This window comes from Periplaneta americana, chromosome 17, assembly GCF_040183065.1.
Source record: "Periplaneta americana isolate PAMFEO1 chromosome 17, P.americana_PAMFEO1_priV1, whole genome shotgun sequence".
In the NCBI taxonomy this organism is placed as follows: Eukaryota; Metazoa; Arthropoda; class Insecta; order Blattodea; family Blattidae; genus Periplaneta; species Periplaneta americana.
The window spans coordinates 37635355-37662577 of record NC_091133.1 but is presented as its reverse complement, the minus strand read 5'-3'; the positions used below and the strand labels follow the sequence as shown (position 1 = coordinate 37662577).

The window sequence follows — 27223 nt, the reverse complement described above, 5'->3', positions numbered from 1 at the left end:
TTTAATCTCGTCTTTAAGTTTACACATTATACCGGGATTGCTTTCCTTTTTTATGCATTGTTGTGCACTATGTTATTCATACATCTCCAAGTGGCGGCCTGAACACCTGCAGACTTTTAACACATTAGTACAGGCTGTTACAAAAGAAACAATTACAGTGCTTCCATTCCTCAAATGAGGTATATTAATTATTATACATTCAGAAATTTAAAATAAATGTTATAGTCCAGACACATTATCTGAAGACATTAATTCATCAGTTTAAGTGCAGAAACTTAATCATAAACAAAAGCAAAAAAAAAGATCTTTTGAATGCAGTATTATATTTTCTAATGTTAATAGAAAAAAATAGGTCAGACAAGTTTGAGGGGGCACTGCCTCCCCATAACTCCTCCTATGAATTGATAATTTAACCTACTCTTAAGTGTGAAATTATAGTGCACAACGCAAGTTATGTGTAATGTGTACAAACACATTTTATTCTGTTTAATAAATTGTTTCTTCATGTAATATACATATTATTGTTGAGGTTTTATTTGTACACTTTCTTTTGAGGAGCAAATTTAAAGTGGGTATGTCTGTTACATATTTCATTGGGAATGTCTTGTTTTGTGTTAATTACTACACAGGCGGAGATGGCTCATACCATTTGAAGATTCTTGTGCCAAGTACAGCTGCAGGTGCGATTATTGGGAAAGGTGGTGAAACAATAGCACAACTCCAGAAAGATGCAGGGGCTAGGATCAAGATGTCCAAAGCCAATGACTTTTATCCAGGTATTAGAGGTGGTTTGTTACTGTACAGTTTAAATGGATATTAAATTTTAGGTCTCGGTTTCTATGTAACTCAGGTTCATTTCCAGGGACTTCTGAGAGAATCTGCCTAATAACAGGAAATGTTGAATCTATTATGAAAGTTGTCAAATTTATCATGGAGAAGATCAGAGACAAACCAGATATGCCTTATGATAGAACTGCAACTGAAGACATTCAGGTACAGTTTTCATCCTCTTTTTATATGTATGTTTATTTGTATGTCATACAGAATCATCAGTTGGATTTTGGACTACAAACTGCAGAATGACTCTCAGTGAGTGCATATGCAGTTGTCATGTTATGGAACTGCTTACAGTTGGCAATTAAAGACACTCACTAACATTGTTCAGTCATATATGTAATTAGTAATATAAAGCAATGATTTTATTTTTCAACACTCGCCTAATTAGCTGGAAGATTCTGAAATTGTTGACCACCTATGCCCAGTTATTTTTTGCATTTGCTTAAATATTCATTATACTGTGGAATTATCTTTCTGAAATGTTTTTATTGTAGAATTGATGTTGTTCTGAGGATTCGTTTACACACTGTGTTTTGAATACCCAATAGGTGACAGGTGCAGGGGTTTAGGTTGGAGAATTGAGATGGCTACAGATTAGTACCGATGATTCTGTCCTTGAATGTGTCTCATAATTTGTCCAGGCAACAATTATTGATGTGTCTGTAGCAAAATCCTCTTAAAAAAAAAAAAGCATACCTACGTTCTGTCTCAATGGGATGCTGGAAAAAAGGTCTTGAAATCTGTATCGAATATCGGAAAAAAGTTTTCCAGGCTGTCAGGCCGTGGTCTGTTGGTTATGTGACCAAACATTTCGTTCATTGCTACAGTGAACATCTTCAGTGGTGTAGAGTACTGGTGCAGCTGGTTCTACTTTGCATGCCGATGACAGTCTGCATCATCGTATTTATAGTGTGTGAGAGGGGCGTGGCTTGCTGTTGTCTCTGTGGTCCGCGCTTGGGGTTGTATTACTTGAATGTGCTTGGTGGATGGGCTTGCTGTTGTCTTTACGATCCGCAAGCCCGTCCACCAAACACATTCGAGTAATACAACCCTGAGTGCTGACTGCCGAGACAACAGCAAGTCACGCCCCCCTCATATACTATAAATATGACGATGCAGCCAGCATAGACTGTCATTGGCACATGCAGTAGAACCAGCCTCACCAGTACTCTACACCACTGAAGATGTTCACTGCAACAGTGAACGAAATGTTTGGTCACACAACCAACGGACCACAGCCTGATAGCCCGGAAAACTTTTCTCCTATTGACGCCGGCCGTGAAAGCCGAATATGTATCGAATATACTTCAGCATTAATTGTTTGTTCATAAAATACAAGCTGTATTTTGTAGGCCTATTATTCTTCTTCTACCATTAAGCAAACACTATACACCAAGTTCATTTCGAAGGAGTAACCTGTTGTTTTGTGAACTTACTTGCCCATAAAGATGAAACAAACCTTTGTCTACAATTAAATGTTCTTTGAATCCATTTCTCCATCATGAATGAGTTCAAAATCTCTCACGGAAATTGCATCAGAATCATGAGGCTGTTGTTCATGAGTTACAATTACTTCTTTTTTTTATTTATTTTTTTTTTATTTTTTTAACAGTGTTATGGCTTTTTGTGGAGAACCAAAACAAATTCCAATTTCTTGCATGAGCTGCTTAAAATGCCCTAGTCGACCTCTTTCGTCATACACTTTTTTCTTAGTGAGAACTCTATTTCTTTTAAATTTCATGTTTATAACACTCCCATCTTTCTAAATTTATTCATTAGTTCATGATTTGTTTAGTGAGATGACACTTTTAGTGCAGGAAACTTTTGTTCAAATTGTGTGCAAATTTAATGAATTGATTCTGTGAGTAAACATAGATGATACCTAAACTTTTTGTTTGACTAAAGTTCTAAACCATCATAGCACAACTCCCAGTTTACTATGTAAGTAACAAAAGCAGTAAAAGAATGTTTAAATTGAAACACTGATATAGTACGTCAACATGTGTATGTTGAAGCACTGAAAGTGACTGGTATACTCTCAATGTAGTGGATAGCTGGAGAATGTAGTCACGCAAAGTCACTGCTCTTCACCCCCTTGTGTAGTTGGCCCTCAGGGAGAGAGAACAAGCAGTGATTTATTTACATTCTCCTGCTATCCATAGCATTGTCTGTTCATATTGTGATTAGTGTGAATGGTACCTAATGGTCCAGTTTCTCACTGATGGCACTGTTGCACGAGGTGCGTCCATAAAGTAACTTTCCCACTCGTCCCACAGCTAGCAAACCATATGTCGCGTAAAGCGACTGCGTGTTTGTGATAGAGTAATGTCTTGGCATGGCGCATGCGCTAGCAGAACTTCCCGAATGCTCTCAGTAGCTTCGTTGCAATGGTCGAAGATGGACGCTCCTATTCCAGCTCCCGCCAAGTGTGAAGTGCGATCAGTGATAAAGTTTTTGAATGCACAGGGCATAGCGCCAATTGAAATTTATCGTCAGCTGTGCCAGGTCAATGAGCCTAACGTCATGAGCAAGCAGATGTTGCATTGTTCCACAAGATCGTCTGTGATGATGGTTGGCCTCCCATTGCGCTTCTCGTCATGCACAGTTTGGCATCCTGCTGAAAATTGTCTACAGCATCAACACACCATCTGCTTGTTTATGACGTTAGGCCCATAGACTTGCACAGCTGACGATAAATTTCAATCAGCACTATGCCCTGTGCATTGAAAAACTTAATCATTGATCACACTTCACACGCAGCGGGAGCTGGAATAGGAGTGTCCATCTTCAACCAATGCAACGAAGCTACTGAGAGCATTCGGGAAGTTCCACTAGTGCATGCGCCATGCCAGGACATTACTCTATCACGTACACGCAGTTGGTTCGCGCTACATATGGTTTGCTAGCTGTGGGACGAGTGGGAAAGTTACTTTATGGACGCGCCTCGTATTAATCATTCATATGAATTCTTATCGAGATATTTAAAAAAATAATAATAAATTTGAGGCATACATGTGCGATATTGAAAAGTTATCTTTTGATCTTCTTTTCTGTGATCGGAATCCTATACCTAATTTTGAATGAAGCAGTATTGAAAATTGTTTGATGCTTCAATGAAGTATGGCTGATGATTCATTAACATTTTGCAGGCTTTGTCTCTTTTTCTTTGTTATTGGCCACTCCAATGTGAAGAGCAATAGTAACAATGCCACTCTTGTCTTCGGAATATTCTCTTTCAGTGTTCATAATACAGATCTATGTAGAGTCCTGTCTTCTACAGTTTTATTTGAAGAGGGCATAAAATAATTCAAAGCTGACGGTATGACACTAACGGAGACTTTCGATCTGTAAACTTCCACTCAATCTACTGATAGCATGCATGGTGTTCAATGTATGATACTAACCTTGCTATAGGTGATGATGAAAGTGATGTCCTCCTGAAGTCACACATTCCTGACATCTTTTGATGAAATTACCATTCACATGCATTAGTTCTTCTTCAGTATTGTTCCTAATTTCTGCTGTAATGTTCTCCTGCAGTTCCTCTATAGTGTATATATTTTTTTAGAGCTCCCCACAAATAAAAGTCACATATGGTAAGTGGACTATAATTCTTTAAAAATAATCCTGTCGTCAAAAACATTTTTTATGCAATTTAAGGAAGCATTAACAGTATGGGCAGTAGCAGAATCTTGTTGGAAACACCCGCTGTTTCTCTCATCATTTGACAACATTTGAAAAAAATTGTATGAGTATGTTTGTACAGTATCTGTGTCCATTTATTATGTCATTAAAAAAGATGGGTCTTATTATTTGCCTTGCAGTTACAGTGCACCATATGCCTATTTTGGCATTATGTAATGGAACTTCATGAATTAGTTTGGGTATTCTCAGTGTTCCAGTATCTATTGTTAGATGAAGCTATGTGACCATGCAAATGAAATCGTGCCTCGTCAGAAAAAATGATCAAATGTGGATCAACAATGTTTTGTAAAACCCAATTACAGAAATTCACTCTTTTTTCATTGTCATGGGGCCATAATTCATGCATGATAGTCACTCTATAAGGTTTCAGTTTAAGGAGTTTGGTAGCCATATAGACCGAGCTTTTTGAAACGCCAACTTCATGTGCAACACGTCGTAGAGATTTCTTTGGAGAGTGTGCAAACGATGTGCAGATTTCGTCAATTTTTCTCTCTGTTAGAACTCTTCGTTTTGGCTTAGAAATTTTAGTGTTTAGCAATCCTGTTATTTTTAGTTTATTAAGAAGAAGCCTAACAGTTTCTCTACCTGAAATTGGGGCACCAGGGAATTTCACTTGAAATTGTCTACGTACACACCTGTCTACATGATTTGGTTTTACATACTTGTCATACATAAAAGCTCTTTGTTCAAGCGTTAACTTTTCAGTTGTCATTGCAATAGATTAATTTGATTATTTATTCGCCATGCTAATTAAATGATAAATCACACACACACTGAATTTTAAGACACTTGTAAACAACTTACACTGTCAGATGAAGTGTATCACTGAAAGAGACTGAATTTTAAGAACCTTATGCTGACTATCAAGCGAATAACTGAAAGGGACATGCGTACAGGACTGTGATCTTCAACATGCTTCCTTGCTGCAGACAACTCGAGCAGGTACCTCTATGGTGAATGCATGCCCAAGACCAAGCTAACCACTCTGTATTTCCCAACTTAATCGTAATATTTGAGTCATATATAATGAAAGTATTATAGCAAACTGTCATGTCAGGCTATGCTTTTAGTTTATAATGTGGTACTAATCATGATTAGAAATAAAAGTAATCTGAATAAGTAGACCTTCTAAGACAATTACAGCACAGGGTGAATGTTAGCTTCCCTCACATTCACCATCATTCGTCTCAATCTAAAGCTTCAAATGGTCATTATTGGTTGAGAAATGTAATCAATTTAGACAGCGGATTTATATCCACTAGACGTTAAGAATGACACTGAGTGTACTAGAGTGGCTATGGTGTTCTTTGGGAGGCTTTCTAGACCTGATTCACGATTCTCTGGAATCTTAACAGTAGGTAAATGAGCCAAATGGACTGCAGCATGCATCTTGTAACTGCTCACTAACGTGTAAATAATGGTTAAGACCATTAATTGTATCAAAACAAAATACGACTACCATCACTGCCACCGCCACAACTAATGTGGCAAAACTGATGGCCTAGACTGTGGCAATGTGACAGATTTAAACTTTTTTTATTTTTGGCCTAGCTGAAAGTGCCATTGTTTTGGTATTGCCGGTTATTTGGGTGCTGGCTACAAGGGATTTCACTGTAGTTGGAACCAATAAAGTTACGTCTTATTGCATTATAATTAGTGCTGTTGATCGAAATATTTAATCGATTAACTAGATTAATCGAGTTTTGATCGAGTTGAAAAAATGTTTTAATATACTGAATACACAATTATTGTTAAATTTAACTTGTGTTCGGTGACAAGCATAAGTATTAAATGTTGTATATCTATATATATATTGTATCGTTATATTACAAAACAATTATTTTAATTACTTACTAACATATTTTTTTTATGAAGCATATAATTTGTGTCAATTTCTTCGGGAATTTTTGAGACAAACATAAATAACAAAAAGTACGAAGACTCGCCTAGTTAATACTGCTTCATCCATGATTTTAAACATGTGAGTGCATTCACATGCTCCAAATTAAGTGCTGCTCTACATTTAGTAACAACGTTTCCTGCATCACTAAACACGAAAAAACTTTCTTTCTGTCGAGCACTTCTCCACAATCATTCAATTTAAATCCAAACATTTCACCGAGTTAACCTCTCAAATTCTCATATGACATTATGGAGTTTACAATTTTTGCAAACCACAGAAAACTGATTCTTTTCTTTATCAAACTAAACACACAACCTTCATATACAAACTCAGTACAGAAACTGCAACTGCAGTCGAAACAGAAGATTGGCCCCTGTTGTAATCGAATTACCAGATTTTAGAAAGAGAAAAAAGTAGTTACGCTCTCACTTGCACACAGTGTAGACATGGCTATTTTATAAGGTATGAGGGGGACGAATCCTAGAAAAGTATGTATTTCATATGCTAGGAAGATGAGCTGACAACAAGGTGGAAATTTTCTTGGAAAACCATGAAACTTAATAAGGGTTTCGCATTGTGTTTCAACTTTCAATAAAGGTGGACTAGGTCACTGTCCTCATATCTCCATCTCTTTCTGAAATGTTTGTGCAAAGATTTTTCCTACGCTACCTGGTTTACAGTTAGAAAATAACAGGATTGTTGAGCTTTTAAGTAAGCAATTTCCGAGAGAGAAATATTGTCGGAATTTTTAGTATGAGTTTGTATTAACAAAATAATAATTGTCAACTATAACCGATTAATTTTAATCGACTCAATTATTTGATTAAATATTTTTGATCGATTAATCTTACAATAGAAATTGAACGATTAATTGATTAAATCCTACAACACTAATTATAATATGAGCATTTGATCTAACTTAATTTGTTTCTGAATTAAATCATCTCTTCTCTCCTTTGGTTATTCCTACATTCCAACGGAACACTTTGCAAATGCAAATAGTCCGTCTCCTTTCATTGCATTTCACATGAAAGGTTTTGCATATTTTTGTCTCTCGAGTGGTTATCGGAATGGTCATTGTAATCTGTAAGAGTTTAATAATTTTGGACGACTTCAAGTTGTTTTCATAAAGGAAGTTCACTTTACACGTACTGAATAGGAAACTTAGAAACGCATGAATATTGGTATAATTTCACTGTACTCATAGTTCATCATACACCTGTCTCACTACATGGCATTATGGTACTTTAGGCTGGTGGAAATTAAAAAAAATAACAAAATTAAGTGTTACCATTTATCTTATATAAATACTGTACTCCTTAATCTTGTTACAGTGTTTCTTCTAAAAGACAAATTAATTACCTATCATAGAGTGAATGAGGGAGACAGAGTAATAGAGATTCAAGACTGGGGGTTTGTTTTCACTTTGAACTTTTTTATGAAAGCTGCTAGACTTGAAATCTTGTAGTGGTTGATAAGATTTGCTTTGGCATTGAGAACTGAACATTAATATCAACACATAATAACTGAACCCCGTCAAAACGCCTCCCAGCTCTATTTGATGAAGGAATAATGCAACTTCCCAGATGGAGCCTGCAATCTACTATGTATTTGAAAAATTCTACTGATATCAACTGTTGCAAATATGTTGACTGTCATTGCCAGATGGACAGAGTAAAATTTCGAAACGAATTCAAATTCTAAATTTCATTATTAAAAAAATGTGTACACAGTATATTTTTGGATTTTTGTATTTTTCAGAGTCTTTAACTATGAGCTGCAACTGCTCTGTTGATATTGTGTAATTAGTTAATACAGAATGTACCTCTGTAATCAAATCTAATCAGGCTCAAATGACCTTAAGCATGAAGCTTTAAAAACACTAAAGTAAATGAGCAAGCTGTAACATTCTTTTCTTCAGATGATCATTTACAATGGATTTTCTTTCGTTCAACATATTTTGATTTCAAAGGCTTAAGTAACTGATGCCATTCTGTTCAAATATATTGATGTATTGACCTCGTATTATCATTCTCTTCTGTGCCCTTTAGACGTTGCACCCAATGTTACTTATGCACTGTTTCATTCACAGCATGAAGGTAGAGGTCCAACTTTTATCCCCAGGAAAGACCCGGTAATAATTTGATAGGAGGCTGGAAGTTTGGCAACAAAAAAATCGTGTCACCACCCAGAATTGAACCCAGGACTTTTCAGTCCATAGTTGCTTTACCAATTAGTATTATAGTGAATGCTAAATTAAGTGTTAGTGGTAATCCATACTTAAGTCAAGTTGTAACTTTTTTGTTTAACCAAATCAAAGTAGGCTACTTATAATAATACAATTGTTGATAACATCTTGAGTTACAGAATTCACATTGTATTACTAGTAATGAATAAGCATATACATAGAATTTGTATATTGCTATTTTATAAATGTATAAAGGATTTAAGTGTGAATGACATATTTCTTTTTCCAGATTAAGATACTAGTTCCAAACACTACTGCAGGAATGATCATTGGTAAAGGCGGCAATTATGTGAAACAGATAAAAGAAGACAGTGGTGCATATGTTCAGTTGTCACAGAAGGCTAAAGATCAAATATTACAAGAAAGATGTATTACAATCATTGGTAAGTTGGTGCCTTCATCTTCAGGTTTTGTTTTTCATATGGAAGTATGATAGTTTCTTATTTTATATAGAGTATATAATTATTCTTAATTAGTTTCATCAGTCTGAGCTTTTTGTGTAAATAGTTTATTACTCTCGTCTTGCTTATTTTGTAGGTGATTTTGACAGCAACAAAAAAGCTTGTGAAATGATACTCGGCAAAATTGTTGAAGATCCATTGAGCGGTAGCTGTCTGAATGTGAGTTACGCTCATGTCACAGGCCCTGTGGCTAATAACAGTCCTACTGGATCTCCATTTGCTAACTTGGGTGGTGGTGGCGGTGGTCACAGAACACCGTCTGGCAGCTTTGGTTCAACAGCTAGTCTTAATTCGTCAGTAGCTGGAAGTAAGTATTGGGCTGTGGTTTTAGTTGTAGTTGTCTCACAAAGTGACTGGATTGGAGTGAAGAAAATTTAGGAACAAGTTATGTACAATATGGCTGTTGTGATGCTGTCAGGTGCTGATTTTATTTCATTATAACTTTCTCTTTGTTTGGCAAAGAAAATACACTTTTTTACAAGCTAATTAAGATATCATAGCGAAATATTGTTTTGAGTAAATAAAATGGGATGATTACCAATAATTAAGGTACAGTCACACGTTGCTGCTTTTGCTGTGCAACTTTTCTACTGCAGCTGCAAAAGTTGTGCATCGTGTTCATATGCTGTTCAGTCTGAGTCCTGCAAAAGTTGCGACTGGAGGTTGAGAGCCTCTTCACACATAAGGCGCTACTTTCGCAGTGCACAGGAATTTTGTCATTTTTAACCTCCCTTTTCCTCCAACTGTAAGATTTTCAAGGCCTAAGCATAGTTCAAAGAAAAAAATACGTTAAAAACGTAATTATTAACACATTTATCAGTTCACAACAAAAAGATACCAAGAAAAAAAAAAAGCAAAGTTTCTATTGTTGGTGACTGGTAAATCCGGCCCTGTAACGAATTTCACCCACTCCACTTCTAATAGTCCGCATGCTGTCAACAAACACGTGACAAATAGAGGTAGAGGGTAGAGAAGGGACTGCCCTGCTACCGCTACTATTGATAAAGAAAACATTTTACTCACCGGTGAATCATTATGGTGTTGCCTCAATTATATTAGCCTCAGAAACCGTTTTAGCTGTATTTGATAACAGCCATCCCATTAACTGAACACATTAATCTGTTCAAATATTTTATTTACTATTACATATTACTTGGTTATTTTCTGTTACAAAAAACAGGGCGCTGTTTAAAAATACAGCCCTATACGAATGGTTGGATACACTTAGTTAAATCACACGAGAAATACCGAAATTCAAACATTAACCAAAATGACTTATTGCAAGAACGGACGAATTCACATTGCATATTTCTGACAACAAAATCAGAAGGGAAATAAGTTTGAAAAGATTTCTAAGACACTTGGTAAATTACTACGTACATTAGTTCACAGAAAATTAACTATCCATCAAACATTTGTGACGGATGGTAATTAAAACATTATTGGAAACTTGGACTGCAGTGTCCTAAATGTAATATATCAAATAGCAAATACACATTAAAGCGATCTGAGGATATTCTGAAAATGACTATAACTACAGCTAAATAGTAAATACTAGTTCACTATGATGTAGTGTAATTATTAACAGGAAAACGTTATGCCAATCCAGTCACAATCCTTTCAACAGCTGTAAATGAATTAACATACTTCTATAATAAATTACGATTTAATCACACTCATCAGTAATTTCAAAATTGTTTCGATAAGCTAACTGCAAATTAAGAGAAAGTGGCAGCCAGCACTTAGCTGTAAAATTAGAATAAAATAAAACTTTTAAGAAGTCGCGTTGTGAAAATAGCTAGCAATAAATGTTCACAAGAAAGAAGTGTAGGATCTGCAGTTACGACAGCATGTGCTTCCCAGCTAGGCAGTCCGTGGTTCCATTCCTGACATGGGGTGAAATTTATCTCTATACCACAGGACTCGGTAGGTCTTGCACTTGTCCTGTAACGTCTCCACGATGGTCCTGTATTGTGAGAGATATGTCATCTCGTTGGCTTGTTGAGTCGGTTACGGAGGATAGCGAGACTCCCTCGAATCATTAAGAAATGGACAAAGGGCTAAAGTAACGAAGAAATTCATTACGCGTCATCATCAGTAATTGTCAAATCAGGCTTGGCATTGAAATCAGGTTCCCGCTTTCAAACTAGGCAGAGGGAGTCAGATGTTAACGCTGAATGAGTAAATCCAAGGCGACATTTATTATAACTAAAAACTTGAAACAATTATAAAGAAGAACACACTAACTAAACTAAATTGTTATAAAAAAAAAACTAAACTAAAGAGCTAGTAATATATTACAGAACATGAAAGCGAAAGGTCACCAGACCAAATGTTTTCAATATGTACAACACACAGGCAGGTAGGCAGGCAAGACTGAGGACCCGACCACCTGACAATCATAAACTGACTGACAGACTTGCTACTGAAGAGTGTGGTGGGTGGGGAGCAATTTTCACCCCTAACTTCTCCAAGTTCTCAGGTCGGATTTACCAGTCACTAACAGTAATTATTTTTGTCAAGATCTCTTAAAAACCCAGTAGATAATTGATTTAAAGGCACACATTGTAAAGGATATATGATACTAGGCCACACATATTGATTAATAATCTTAAGTTTATGCTCATATTTAAGTAATTTTGTTTGTACAAGGCCATTTAGATCATAACATTTGTCATTTTAAATTTCATTAGTAAAATTAATGTGAAGGTATCTAAATTCCAGATTCCACAGTGCTTGTTTCCTTGCTGACCAGCAAGCTTGGTGCTCTAATGGGTACGCTGCTCTAATGGGTACGCTGCTGGCTCCCGTGTTTGTTACTATGTTGGTTACTATTTATACACAACTGGCTCTTTTCACAGTTAAAATTGGAAAATCATCTGCTGCTTCATCTGTTGCAAACACTCATAAAGAAACTAAACTGTGAATGGAAAACAACTAAAGTCCTACGTTAACAATAGTAAATGTCGTAATAAAGTAATTAAACCAGAAGTGTAAAACAGCTAAAGTCCGATATTTAATTGCTGTTTCTTAGAAACTAAGGAATACAGAGTGCGAAACAGATTTAATTGGAAACAATGAACATGGAACATGGTTCCAGTGGTGATACTATGTTATCATCTTTGGTTCTAGCATACAAGCTAACATAAAAAATAGCAAGCAACCTAATCTCGAAATTCAGTTTGATAGCTAACAAAGCAGCCACCAGGGGCAGGATTTTCAGCAAGCAAGCACACAGAGCTGCCGTCAGCGCTCCCAGCATGCAATCCAATACAGAAACAAGCACCGTGGGAACCGGGCTTAATATGTTCTTTTTTATCGGCCACTGAATAAATTTTTGAACCTTGTAAAATTGTAATTTTCCTTTGTATTAACTTTTCTTTCTTTCCTTAATACTATAGCTTTACTTTTTGAAAGATTGTTAAACCCAATTATGCAAGACTGCTCTCTGCCAAATGAAGTATTGTTGCTGCATAGTTTTCTTATTTACTAATTAATGTTATGTCATTAATAAAAGCTAATGCAGATGAAGACAGCAGATTTTCTGATAATTGATATTCATATTGTTCACTGATTTCATAATCGATGTTTCGCAATGCGTAATTTATGCCAAATTAAATAACAATGGTGATAATGGTGAGCCTTGTACTACTCCACATTTATTAGGTATGGGTTTGGTTGACTTCAAATTACTGTACTTGTACTATATTTTCGGGTGATAATGATCTAATAAGCCCATATAAATTTTTCGAAATTTCAGATTACAGAAGCGATCCATATATGTACTCGTGCCCATTGGAGTCAAATGCTTTAGGTACGTCCATAAAAATAAATTCTTCACCCAGTAAGAACAGTTACAATTTCTGTACTTTTTTCAGGAATTTGAAACTGTCATACTGCTGCATTGTACAGATAATAAAAGCTAATAAAATTACTGAAGTCAGTTTTGAATCTTTCTCTCTAAGTTCTACATACATACTGACTCCACAAAATTAAAAAAATGGCATTTATCCTGCTATCACAGCACGGTAAATTAAATAGACGAAAATTTATAAGAATATATGAGTATAAAAAGTGTTGTTATGAAAGTATTGAGTGAAAATAAGTGATGATATATAGGTTAGATCTTGTATCAGTCCTTAATGACATACAATTCTCATTCATTGTATACATGTTGTTATGATCAGCAGTATTTAGCAAGTACACTACACACAAATGATTTTGTGATGACGTAAAAAGTAACATATTCCAGATTCAGAATATTGTTACAGCTTGATTCAGGGATTTTGGTCCTTCCAAAAATGAGTAGATTGATTAAGAGAGAGTTACTCATCACTACTGGCGGACTGGGTCACACAGGTCAGGCCGCACAGTCATAACACCTAACATTTCCTTATGTTGTGGTACACTCCATCTTAAAACACAATATTCTTCCACATGTCCCGTTACTAACCATTATGTCTGTTGACTAAACAATGTCATGATGACTTATATTTTCTTGATATGGAGTGCCCCTCAGTTACGAGCATAGATATTATTTTCATTCTTTCTCTTCACTCTTCCCCCTCTTATGCACGTTTCTGATTAAATTTCTTTCTTAAGACGCAACACACAGCTCGCTTACTAGCCAAACAAGCAAATACAAGGGCCAAGATCATTGAATCGAGCTGTACATGATTCCTATTTTAAGTGTAAGCAATAATATTTCAAAAGTTGTATTTTGACCATAAAATGTTCTTATACAGAAAACTGCTGGAGTGAGGAAATTTATATGACATACTGTTGGCTAGCGAGCAGAATGTGATTTAATATGTTATTACAGCGGTTCCCAACCTTTTTCGATTCGCAAACCCCTTCCACAATGATCTGAGTTGAGTGAACCACTGACTTTTAAATATACATACAGTAGACATGCATAAAATTTAATTCCAAGCAAAAGGTTTAATAACCTTAAATTAACTTAACCCTTAATGGTTAAAACCTATAGTTACTCTAGTTACAGCTTAAAAGTTACACAACATGTAGGCCTAGTTGCAATAATAAATACAAGTTTTCATTGTAATTACTCACCTCTTCCTTGGAATTCAGTGAGAAGGTTGCACCTGCTTTCCATGGCACAGAGCTTTGGAGTCAGGAACCACAGAAGTTAAATAAAGTCTCAAATCACTTTCAGCACAGTCTGTTTCTGTATTTATTTTTTAAATAGGCATATGAAGAAAACAGCTTTTTGCACAAATATGTGGATGAAAGGGTAATAAAGCCGTTATGGCTTTATTCGCTAACACTGGGAACTCCTTTAAACTCAACCAAAAACCAATTAATGACAAAGATTTATAACTTTTCTGTAACTGAAAATCATTGGAAATTTCAAGAAGCTGTTCTTTTTCATCTATGCTTAATGTGGATTCTAAAATTGTTGACTCTTCGAAGGGATTGCAAATCCAATTGTTATTATTGGACATAGCAGGGAAATATTCTCTGAAGGTTTTTCCAAGTCCCTTCAAATGTTCTTTAACCATATTCTTGACATTTTCGTCCAAAGAAAGATTTCCACCAGGAAGTCGTGAAGGGTATCAAAACACTCGGTTTGATTGCTGTTGAAACACGTTTCCCAAAAATTAAGTTTTTTTAATGAATGATTCAATACTGTCTTGCACAATATAAACGTTTATATTTGACTCCTGGAGAGATAAGTTTAAACTGTTAATTTTTGAGAAAGTCTGCCAAATAAGCTAAAGTCTGAAGCCAGATTTCATCTTCCATGCATTTTGCTTGGTGAAAGGCATGGCTGGTGAGAAAAACATAAACTTCGTCTTTAAGCTCATACAGTCTGGAAATAGTTCTACCTCGAGATAGCCACCAAACTTCATTGTGAGACAATAAACACTTATAAATGCTTCCCATTTCCTCACAAAGCACTGCAAAGATGCGGGAATTTGTAGGGCGAACCTTGATAAAATTAATTATTTTCACTGCATCATCCAGCACACATTTTAATCCATCGGGCATGTGTTTAGAAACAAGAGCCTGTCTATGACTGCAACAATGTGTCCAAGAAGCATTCGGCGCTACAGATTTCACTTTGGCAACAAACCCAGCATAACACCCTGTCATAGATTTTGCACCATCTGAACAAATGCCTACACAGCGAGTCCAGTCTATTGAATTTTTGCAAAAGTATTCGTCGGTTAACTTAAATATATCTCCTCCCGTAGTTCTCTCTTTTAAGTTTACAGAATAGTAGCTCCTCTTCTACAGACTCCCCATTAATTTAACAGACGAAAAGTAACAAAATGGCTAAATTGGTAACATCAGTTATTTGTCAAATTGAATCACAAAAGGAGGACTGGCATGAACTCTTTCCAAAATTTCATTTTCGAAATAATTTGCCATGTCTTTAATCCGGCGGTTGATCGTATTGTCGGACAATGGTACCATATTGACTTTTTTTGTGAAAGATTCTCCAAGCATGCACTGTACTGCATCATTTATACATGGCTGCACTAAATCTTCAGCTATTGAATGAGGTTTTGCAGTTTTAGCAATTCTGTAGCTAATGCGATAAGACGCTTCAAGAGCATTCTCATTGTCACTGTTGCAGCAGATACAAAAGTAGTTAAATTATTTTTCCACTTGTTAGCTTTTCGTGTAAAAAAATCAGATTTGTTTACGTGTGTGGGGTGTTTAGTTTCTAAATGGCGTTTAAGTAGAGAAGGTTTCAGATTACTGTTAGCAAGAATGTCGCCACAAACAACACACTGTGGTCTTGGATAGTCCTTGTCACCTATATATGAAAATCCAAACTTAATGTAATTATCATCGTGCTTTCTTTTCTTTACACATGGTTCACTTTTGTCAGATTGACACACATCACTAGAATCTGAATGATCTGTTGACACAACACTAACTTGCGATTTTGTTAAACCCTGCTTCCCTTTCAAACTTCCACTTTTCAACCAGTTATCCATTTTAATGTGAACGGAAACGATTCTGATACACAACTGACAACTTAACTGCATTTGCCACAAGGAAAGAAGAAGTAGGCTATTGTTGAAAATACAAAATTAAATATAAGTTTGTTGAAATTCCACATTAACATCTAAAATCAAAGGCCTGACTGCCATGTAACCGTTCCTTAGTCAGGTTGTGGTACTGTTGTTAGTATTGTTAGAACACAAAGAAGCTGGTAGACCAAATTTCCATTGTAGTGAAATCAAGTGCATTCCTAACGTTGTTACATAACTATAAATCAGGCATTCGCGGTAAATATTAATTAATTGTGGAAATAATGTGATAGATTCCCGATGTTACACATATGTAACAAGGGACATTATAGGGTTAATTTAATTTTAAAATTGCTGCAGAAATGAAGGAAACAACAATAATAGGCCTAACATCGAAACCTGCCATTACGGAAAAGTTTTGGCGAACCCCTTGAAATATTTTGCGAACCACAGGTTGGGAAACGATGTGTTATTACAGATTAGTTTCAAGGCTCATTGTGAGAGCAGTGTTTCTGTCTGGAAGGAAAGACACCTTTCAGAACTAGCTATGTTACTTAAATGTCTGTGATTTAGGAATTCTCTGTTTGCTGTTCCTTTCAAATTTTAAAATTTAAGTCTCGAGCTATGGCAAGAAAAATTTTATAAATTATTTTGAAGTCATGTTGCTGTTGTGTGCAAATGGAAACCTTATTTTATTTTGTTGTAGGTGGAATGTTGCTGAATGGAGGAGGGTCTAGCTTGAATCTTAGTTTGAATCTGGGTAATCCAGCCGGAGGTCTCGCAAGTGCAACACTCACTGCACAGCTTCTGGATCACATTAAAGTGACTCTGCGAGGGAGTGGCTATTCAGAGCAGGCAACAGCTGAAATTACTGCGGCAATGAGAACCTTGGCACAGTATGGTATACTTGGAATGGGCCTTGGCTTGACCGGAAGTGGGAGTAACCATCCATTGGGAAGTCGAGGAATGCATGCAAATGGCATAGGAAACAGCAGCGTGTTTGGTCCTATAGGCAGTGTGTCTGGAGGGTCATCCATGGATAATTTCAACTTGGGAGGAAATCAGTCTCTGTGCAAGAGTCCCACTCCTTCAGATTGTAAAGATGAAGAGAAGAAAGCAGATCTGGAGATAGCAGAAAATATTGTTGGGGCCATCCTGGGCCCCGGTGGTAGATCTTTAGTAGAGATTCAACACCTCAGTGGAGCTAACATACAGATTTCCAAGAAGGGAACATTTGCTCCTGGCACTAATAACCGTATTGTCTCCATTACTGGTTCGTCCAATGCTATTGCAACGGCCCAGTATCTGATTGAACAGCGGATTAGTGAGGAGGAAGCCAAACGAGCAAGACACAGCTCTTTGGGCATCATGCAGTAAAATAGTAATTAATACCACATGTGCATTTATTTTATTTTTTTTTTCTTTCATTTCGTTTTAAATATGTGGGTTTACATAATGCAAATTATTAGATTTAAGATTTGCAATAAAATTTTATCATCACACATGTCACAGATCACTTCATGGATAGCAGAAATATAATCATCCTGCTTGCAAAATCTGGTTCCATGATAGATGTTTGAATGTCAATTAAAAATTTTACATTTTCATTTGTTTCTGTTTACAACATTGGCTCCTCTCATTCATCTTTCCTGTTGTTCTCTTTGTTTATTGAGCTAACAGAAATCGGTCACCAATTAAAAACTTTTGCAATTAAAAAAAAAAGTAATCACTCTTCTTTCACTGCTTGTGTGATAATTTTTCTGACGTGACATGACACATCACTTCACATGTGTGACGAATTCTTCTTGAAGTGTTTGCAGCAGATGTTGCTACATCCATTGTCATTATTGTTTTCCTTGAGTTATTTGAAATCCAAAATGTATAATTTAAAGTTATCTGCATATGTATTTACAAATGTTTAAAACACCTTTCTTCTAATTGGAATGTCTTAGATGTACTTGGACGTTAATATATAAGGTCATGTTTCATGATAGATGTACTAGTCTGATTTGTTAATGTTCATCATCTATTTCCCACTCTTATTTCATGGGTTTACAATCATATACAGAAACCTATTCAGAACAAGTGGGATTGGTAAGTGATCTTGTCATCTACAATAAATTGCCTTGGTAAGTTGCATTATAAAAATGCACGAAATCCAAGGGACACTTCACTGTACTTATACTGTGTATTTAATTATTTCCACATTAATAACCATATCTCGTTCCTTCACCTCATTCCACCATACTCGCACATTTTCTTTATCATCCATGTTATATAAAATATGTTAGTTTTTATCATTTTAGTGTCAGTACTTTTGACAAGTTTTGTTGAAAAGGCATAACTGACAAGGAAGCTACTTATTTTAGTACTTTCATCTCATAACCAAGGAGCTTGATTTTCGCATACGAAATCATGGTACAAGAAGCAAGAAGGATGTAAATTGTGTAGTTCTATCATTGAGCAGTCACTGTAAGTCAGGTTTGTGTCAATTCACATCATATGTTCATTCATATATTCATTCATGAAGTAAAATGTACATAAGATTGTGAAAATTTAACTACTAGTTTCTCAAACCTTGTGGGTCAGTATATACTGTATATTCAGTATATTTGCTTGTTTGTGAATCTCATGAATTTGAGTGTGTAGAGATGCAGGTTTTATGTTGTATACAGTAGTAAATACTTAATAATTGAGTATTTTATTGGATTATCTGATTGTGGGATATTTTATTTATTTTTTCTTTTTTCTTTCAGATATAAATAAGAACCTTGTAAAGTGTTGAATAAATTCGTGGGAAAGTGGTGTAAAAATATTAGCCATAAGAGGTTAAAAATAGCAATTTTTTTTAACATAGTGGGAAATAAAAACAGTTCTTCAAATTAACGTTATAACAAACAGAATATACATTTGCAATAATGGTTTCGTGGGCTATCAGCCGAGTTAAGTCACTGAAATTTTTCAAGCTTTCCGCTACTAACTTTGCAGTCACCTTCAGGGTTACTGATGATCGTAACTAGAAAGTCATGTCTTTTTATATAGCAGTGTAGTCAGGTGTTAGAGGATTGATGAAGGGGTCTGTCAATCAGAGACTGGCAAATATTTCGTGCAGTCTTTAACATCGCCGGGGCTTCTGGGGTGGTGTTGGCGGGCAATGGGACATGTTCCACCGGTTGAAGTGGGTCGCTGGACTCTGTCTGTAACTTCCTTCTTTCCAAGGACAACATACATTAACACAGATTATATAATCTAACACGTACAAATTACACAATCTTGTCACATGCAGCACCAAAATACATTTGCATATGAAGAAATTACATACTATCCACATTTTAACATAGCACTACAATGCCTTGAGACAATATTCATCAAATTGACTGTGATCGCCCGCGATGCTCAGTAATATATTAACCCTTTTCCTGGTGTCAGTGTGATATAACACTCGTGTAAAAGGAGTGCTTTCATACCTTGGTGTACAATTTCGCTCTGCGTTATTAGCTAAATGATAACCGATTATATGGTTGTGAAATCTATGGTCCCCATTCATATTGAGATAAGTCTATAAAATTTGATCTGAATAAATTAATAATTGTCCACGCAACAAAAATTCGAAATGTGTGCATTTGTTATTTTTGTTTTTAAAGTGTCTGCTATAACACTGGTAGATAGCATTTAAATACTCAGCTGTTAGGGAAAGAGTTAAGCACATTGACGCTGTCACCTTTCTGGAAATTTTTTTTAATGATTGATTCTTTTTTAATTTTTGCAAGCATGGAATCTCAAAGTAAATATATGTTGTTGTTGATCCAATGCCTAGGCACTTGACAATGAAGCCATTTGCTGTCTTGCACTCGATCTTTATATATATATATATATATATATATATATATATATATATATATATATATATTGCATCATAGTGTACAAAAAGCTAAAACTGTGGAATTTCGGAAAAAAAATTTCTTATTCACGGAATTTGCTAGAAATGTAAAAAGCATTTGCTATGACTTTAGAGTATTTCGTAAATCAGCAGCTTTCCTTTTTATAATTCACGACATTCCCTATAGAGTGTTTGGAGTTTAGAAAATACCATTGGATATATAGGGGTCCTCTTAGTGGACATTCCCCCTCATTGTAATATAACTAAAATAAGTTACGCATTTTCTAACGTATGTAGAATAACAGAAGTATATCTAAATACTATAGCTAAGCACTGCTTCAAAATTATAACAATTTATATTGCTTATAACTAGACATATGTTTATTTGTATTTCCAATAACCAAATAAATGGAATAGGTTTAGACCTGCTTCCTCTTATTGTTTGTATATATGGGGTGGTTCATGATTAATGACCCATGTTTTAGGAATCAGTTCTATAGGCCATTTTGAGCATAAAATTTATGAACATGAGTCCGATTATTAATGTTAAGGATTGGACAGTTGACTAAACAACAAGGAGTTGCAGCTGATTGAATTCAACGAAAGTAGTCTTGGTTTTGAGCAGAGCTAAGAATTATTTACTTAAAATGCACAGAAATATTAATTCAAAATAATGTATTAATAATAAAATAAACATACATCAGTTTGGAAATAGATTTTCAAATGATCCCTCCTTCCACTTTGGTGCACTTGGCCGCACAGATGTGAATAGTGTGCATAGCATTCCATATCTCGACACAGCTGTCCCTGATGAATGCAGCTGATAATCACCAGACATATCTTCCTCCTCACCTCTGTACTTCACGTCACAATGCTACCCACCATTTAGTTCATGTTTCAATGCTTGTTCTACGATGCAGACAACTCCAAAGTCTAATTCACAGTATGATGTTTGGACTTTTACGAATAACTTTCTAACTAATGATAATCAGATCCATGTTCATATGACATTTTATGCTCAAATGGCCTATAGAACTGATTCCTAAAGTCTGGGTCAGTAGTCGTGAATCACTCTGTACGTTAGAAAATATGTAAATAAATTCAAGTTACATTACATTGAGGTGGGATGTCCGCTAAGAAGACTCCTACTCCATGGTATTTTCTAAACTGCGAATTGTCTATAGATATGAGTAAAATTACATATTTGAATTCACACTAATACATGACCCTGTTTTCAAAAAGGAAATTTCATACTTGTAGATTTTTTTTGTATTTAAAGAATTTTTAAGTTTCAAAAGTACATTTTATCTTGCTTCCATTAATACCTAGCAAATTACGCGACTACCAATTAGCTTACTAACACATTTGACGAATGTACAGTTTAAGAAAAAAGTTTTGTTGTATCTTTTGGTCAGGGATGCAGAACTGTGCTACAATTGTGGCACACGTTACAAGCTGGAACACGTAACTCATCCCTTCCTTCCACTCCACACGTCATTGGATATGGTAGGGGGAGAGAAAATATGTATTCAGTGTGCTTGCGGACATCACAGATACGTAATTCAAGGCCGGGGGATTGTGGATGGGGAAAAAACTCATTCCCCATGCTTCCACTCCTCTCTTTCCCAGTTCTGCATCCCTGCTCTTGATGGTGGAAATGTTGAAGTTTTGATGTGCGATTTACATGGGTATGTTTGTATGTGTGCTGTCTCCATTGACTTCAAGCTGAGCGGCTGTAAGCCTCCTAATGTCCTCTCTGGTAGAGCAGTTAGTAGCCTGCTGGTTTGTGGTCTCGGGCCCACATTCGATTCCCGACCAGGTCAAATTTTTTTTTATTAACATAACTAATTTTTATTCAATCCTGCAACCTCCCTTCATTTTTTATTTCCCAACTTTGGCCTGTTTCAAATTCAGTCGGTTGCGTGTTCGAATCTGCTGTCATGTATTTCTTTTTACTCTCTCTCTCTCTCTCTCCCCCCCTCTCCCTCCACCTTCCCCCTCCTATATTTGTTAAATTAATTTACTTCTTTACTTGTTAACAGTCTTTACCACACTATTTATTTATGCTGAATTATTTTCCCTGGCACTTGTTCTGACTACTAAGGGATGACATACAATGAAACAAAGTTAATTTTATTACCTCATCTAGTCGATCTCTTGTGAACCCAGATTGCTCATCCTCTGATTATGCGCAGTGCCTCCTTTTTGTGACATATGAAGTATGTGTGCGACAAAATTTTTTTCTAAGACTGTATTGTTTTGAGAAATTTAAATGAAAGTAAAATAAATAATCATGACACAGTTGTCAAACAAAATCTATTTTATAATTGACTCTTAAGTACATAACTATATATGTAGGATTTTCATACAGTAGTTAGAAAAATATCATGAATCTTCTTCTTTCTTCTTTAGAGGATCATTTGTTTGTTCTTCGTAAGTTTAGTAATAAACTATAACAGATCCAGTAAATCTCGGTGCATAAATATGAAGGCTAAGAAAATTCAGTTTTTACATTGATGCTTATAATTCATAATTCGAAATATATTGCAAAGGAAACAACAAATGGTGTACAATAGAATTAACTTAGTACAGGACAGTAACTAATAGTTAAATTTTCTCACAATCCTCTGTAATAGTTATAAATATAATTAATTTTAAACAAATCACGAAATAGTTTTCTTGCACATAATAATAATTTTAATATAGTAGACAAATCTCCTGTGCCTTTTTAGACTAAGAAATTTACCTTTGGCCTTCACTTTATAGATTCCATCTTTTCAGGCTGTGGAGATTGTTCTGCAACTTGAGGAATCGTCAAGCTACAGTGGATATATTCTGTACTTCAGTTACAAATGTCCAGTACTCAAGAGGTTCTTATTTTATTTACTATTACATTTACTGTTTCTCTACCCATAATCTATAAACATTCTGGGTAATTAAATTGTTTTTAATTTCTGCTCAATGTTTTATTGAAGTTAAATTACTTTTCCCTAAGATAATTGCTGTATTTTATTTTACTTTTATATAATTCAGTGTTTTCGAAAAAAAATTAATTAACAAAAAAAAATAGTTTTTAAATTTCATTGAATTATGTTGTGATTTCGTGCATGTCTTCCAACAACAGGTGGAACAACTGACCATTTCAAATAAACCGTGCTAGTTATTTATATTATTCTCATTTCAAGACGTTTTAATTTGACATTCATTTCGTATTCACTATTCAGTAGTGGAATATTATACATTTAATTCGTTAACAGAAATTGCAGAGCATTTGATAGTTTTCATAATCTCTACATTTAAATGAGGTTACCACTTTACCATTATAGTTACAAAAAAGTTTTCCTAGTGGATGCATAAGAAATTAACGTGATAATATACATCAAACATCTGAGAAAGATTATATTATGAACGGTAACTTATTTTGTAGCATAACTCTTTTTGCTCTTAGTTTCTGGACGTTATTGGTAAAGCAAACCTTTATATATTCCAGCATTACATTATAAATAATTGATTTTAAATCTGTATGATTTAATTTTTTTATCCTGAAAAACCTCCATAATGAACTTTATTCACTATTGCAGAAAAATGTATAATAGACTGGCTTGTACGAAGAGAATAATCAGCTGATGCAGCAGTATCTTAAGAATGGGCCTATCTTTGTCAACCTTCAGTTAATTATTTCAGTTTGCAATTTGAAATATTAAGCATAATATTTATGTAGAACAATGAAATACAATTTCGGAGAAGGTATTTACTGGATAATATTTAATATTAACAGTTTTCCTCTATTTACAAAATTTTGTTAGTATTCCCACTCATGTACTAACCATTAGAAGTTCTTGTGAGAAACCCTTTACAAAATTTCAGTAGGCATGCTTTTAGTTAACTGCTTTGTTGTATAACACACATTGCTAAAGTAAATTGATGTTCTGTGTGGCTACTCTGTTAAAAAATTGTTGAATCTAGACAGACAGGCTGAATATGATAGGTCATACATTTTTGCTGGTTAGAAAATATATGGCGAACCTGAACAGGGTAATGAATAAAATTAATTTAAATATTTCATAAACAAAATGCTATGCTCTTCCCAGTAGTAACAAAAAGGCCATGCAGTTAATTCTACTTCTTCGGCACTATGGTCCTTTCAGTATAACTTTGGCCTTTCTATACAGTTAATTGCTTAGGTACAGTGTGATCACCTGGCTAAATTTGCTCAATGTGGGTTGTCATGAAGGTAGAAAGCTGGGGCTGACCCAACATTTTTAATTTGGGAAGGAAGTGGCATTTGAGTGAGTAGATTTCTTCATCAAAATGGAAAACGTGTCCTTCCTTGTATGTCACACCATAAAATGGTATGGGAGTAGTAATTACAGCTAAGATTTCTAATATTAAATATTAGTACTAATTCAGTTTTTATTTTTGCAACAGCTAACACAAAAACAAAAGTAAATAAGATAAACAAAATTTAATGAAGATTTAACAAATTAAAACATGAACATTGTTGATTTGTGCACAGATATAATCGAAGGTAGCCTAATTCTTAAAGAGGTTAATTATAAAACTGAATTGATCTGAAACGAGTTTAGTTGCGCTTTCTGTATTTGTGTAGAAGGAAGGAACAGAATGAGGTACACTGGTTAACTTCAGGTGGGATTGATCCACCAAAGCCCTCCTCTCCTTTAGCACTTCTCATAACAGAAAGCTAGAAAATTAAAAAGGAATCGTACAGTGAAAATAAATAAGGATTGAAGGTGGTTATGAAATTCAAGAGATATTTTAAACTTTAAAGAAAAGTGTTCTTTTATTATGATCTTTAGGGTTAGGTTAGGTCACGGTGGCTATGGGCAAGTTAGGACGACCCTTTGCACGTCGGCCAAACTGAGGCCTATTGTACACTCCAAAGTGTATGGGATGAATGAGGATTAGGTGTACCAGCCCACCGGCTGCATGTGATCCCTCATCCGCTCACCCAATGGTGCCTCCTTCCCTCCCCGTTATCTAAGTTCACACTGCCAAGGTAACCAAGCAGCACAGGATCCATTCCAACAGCCTTTCCACGGGTCGAAGATTATGATCTCTATAATGATTACTGCGTCAATGGAAATGTTACAAAGTGCAAGATTAGGAAAACATTAACATGATATTTTACATATGTTGCTTGTAACAAAGAAGACAAATGTTAATAAATCATAATAATTAAAATTTCATAAGCTCTTGTAAGTCATTTGCAATAAATTTCGTAGTTACTTCATACCACATTTTAATATTTTCTGGTACGAACGAATTTCTACCAGTTATTTAGGCATCTTTTCGTGCATGTTATGGTCTGAAAAATAGATTTTCGCTGCACTGCTTTGGTAGTATAAACAAGAAACTTTTCTTCATTTTCATGCCCAGAATTGTTTCATTTACAAAGATGCACTTATTTAATGGATGAAATAATTTTTCTTGACTTTGGTACAGCTTAAATATTTGAGCCAGTTATAATTCTGTTCCTGTTTCTTTTAATCATTTTGATGTCGCTTACATTAATCATTGTCAGCATCATCTGTCTCCATGAATGAGACCATTTTCCTTGTTTTTCTGCCACTCAAGGGATTCTGAGTATACATGAATTGCAAGTCTACTACTATTGAGAATAAGCTGTGGTAAATTAAAACATTTTCTATTAAATTTTAATGTGGATATTTCATGTGTTACAATATTATTGTAAAAGATTTTTTCTTTAATGCTATGAAATAACCTTGATGTTCATTTTACAGTGACCCCCTTTACATCACGTTTATTCATTTTCAAAGAGCACAGTAGAAATATTACCTTTGTTTTTTTACTCGAAATAATACAAATGTGATAGATTGGCAAATGTTCACATTATTTTAAAATACACATGCATTCTATTGGCTTATAGCCGTTTAGTCTAATGTTTAAAAGTGGCTTGATGAGAATTACTAGTTTCTGTTATTTTTATATAAAAATCTTGCTCTTTGCAGCATTTCAGTATTTATAAGGTTGGTTTTATGAATCCAAATTTCTAATATGTTGATCAAAGCTCATAAGTGGATAATTCATTCATTCCTAGTATTCTACCCATGGACAGGTCTTTAACTGCAAACACAGCATTCTCCTGTCTGTTTTCCACCTTCCTATTGCCCTGTTATATCTGTAATCTTTTACCAATGTATGTAATTTATGTTAATCAAAAATATTTTCTCTCACTTTGAACTGGAGATTTATTTCAGCACTTCATGTTGAATGGGGACATGTATTTTTGAGCAATCTTTTGTATGTTACTTACAGCGTTACTGGTTGTAGCTTAACCCATAGGCCAATAGAGGAAGAGTAGGAGATCAAGAGAAAGGCACAGTGCAGAATTCCTGCACACACAATTATATTACATTCCATAATGTGTGTGTGTGCAATGTTGACTTATTACTCTTCAGTGGCATTGCCTTGCAGCAAATTTCTTCTACCTTTCGAGTTAATCACATCAAAATTTGTCTTTTTCCGCGAGCTTTCCATAAAGTCTTTGCAATGCAGAATTTGGCCTTTATTTTATGAAGTATGCCTTCTTTCTTGCATTATTGTCCAGGAATTACAAATAGTCATATTAGTATGAATGAAAGAGTTAGTTGTGCACTCTAACCTCAAATATTTATAAGCAAAAAAGACTTAATCGTTTCATAAAGGTCCAGATGGTCAGAATTCATGTGATGTGTTTTGAATATCGTCTTTCATTTTATTACATCTTTTAATGTCATGTATTTTTTCATACTTCAAATTCTGCATGTCTGCTTTTCTGATGCTTTTTACTTCCCTCCCTCCTTTTCAGTCTGTGTAATGTAGCTACTGAAATATTTCGCCTTATACTCCATTGACTATCTTTATTCACATATATGTACATTAACCCTCTGAAAACGGTTGCAGTGGATTTTGAGACATTATAAACATTTTATAATGAAATTGTATTCATAATACCGTATTTACCTGCGTAATGGACGCACCCCAACTTTTCGCGTTAAAAATTAAAAAAAAATCCCTGCATAATAGAAGCATAGAGGAATGTGAGTGAATCTGTGACAAATGATAGCAGTAATGCTGAACTTGACAGTGAATGAGATAAGGGTAGTGTTAATAATAACAATAAAGTGTCTTGTCTTATTGTCGCTATATTCATTGTTCTAAGTT

General features: G+C 35.0%; 1 protein-coding gene across 10 annotated transcripts in view; it reads left to right on the top strand.

The window, feature by feature from the left end:
* The window catches only part of LOC138693436 (RNA-binding protein Pasilla-like), a 36301-nt gene that overhangs the window by 6244 nt on the left and 2834 nt on the right, over nt 1-27223 (top strand). Inside the window, exons 2-9 of one of the 10 annotated variants that reach the window (XR_011330315.1) lie at nt 630-776; nt 851-993; nt 8923-9076; nt 9231-9461; nt 12915-12968; nt 16865-17539; nt 22820-22908; nt 23620-23785. Coding sequence is in view for 1 of the 10 variants with exons in the window: in XM_069817390.1 (XP_069673491.1) it covers nt 630-776; nt 851-993; nt 8923-9076; nt 9231-9461; nt 12915-12968; nt 16865-17535 (1400 nt within the window). In the remaining 9 variants the exon portion in view is untranslated. Of the gene's footprint in view, nt 1-629; nt 777-850; nt 994-8922; nt 9077-9230; nt 9462-12914; nt 12969-16864; nt 18640-22819; nt 22971-23619; nt 23786-27223 lie in introns of all 10 variants that reach the window. The other 9 variants (XR_011330314.1, XR_011330310.1, XR_011330312.1 and 6 more) reach the window with 9 other exon arrangements.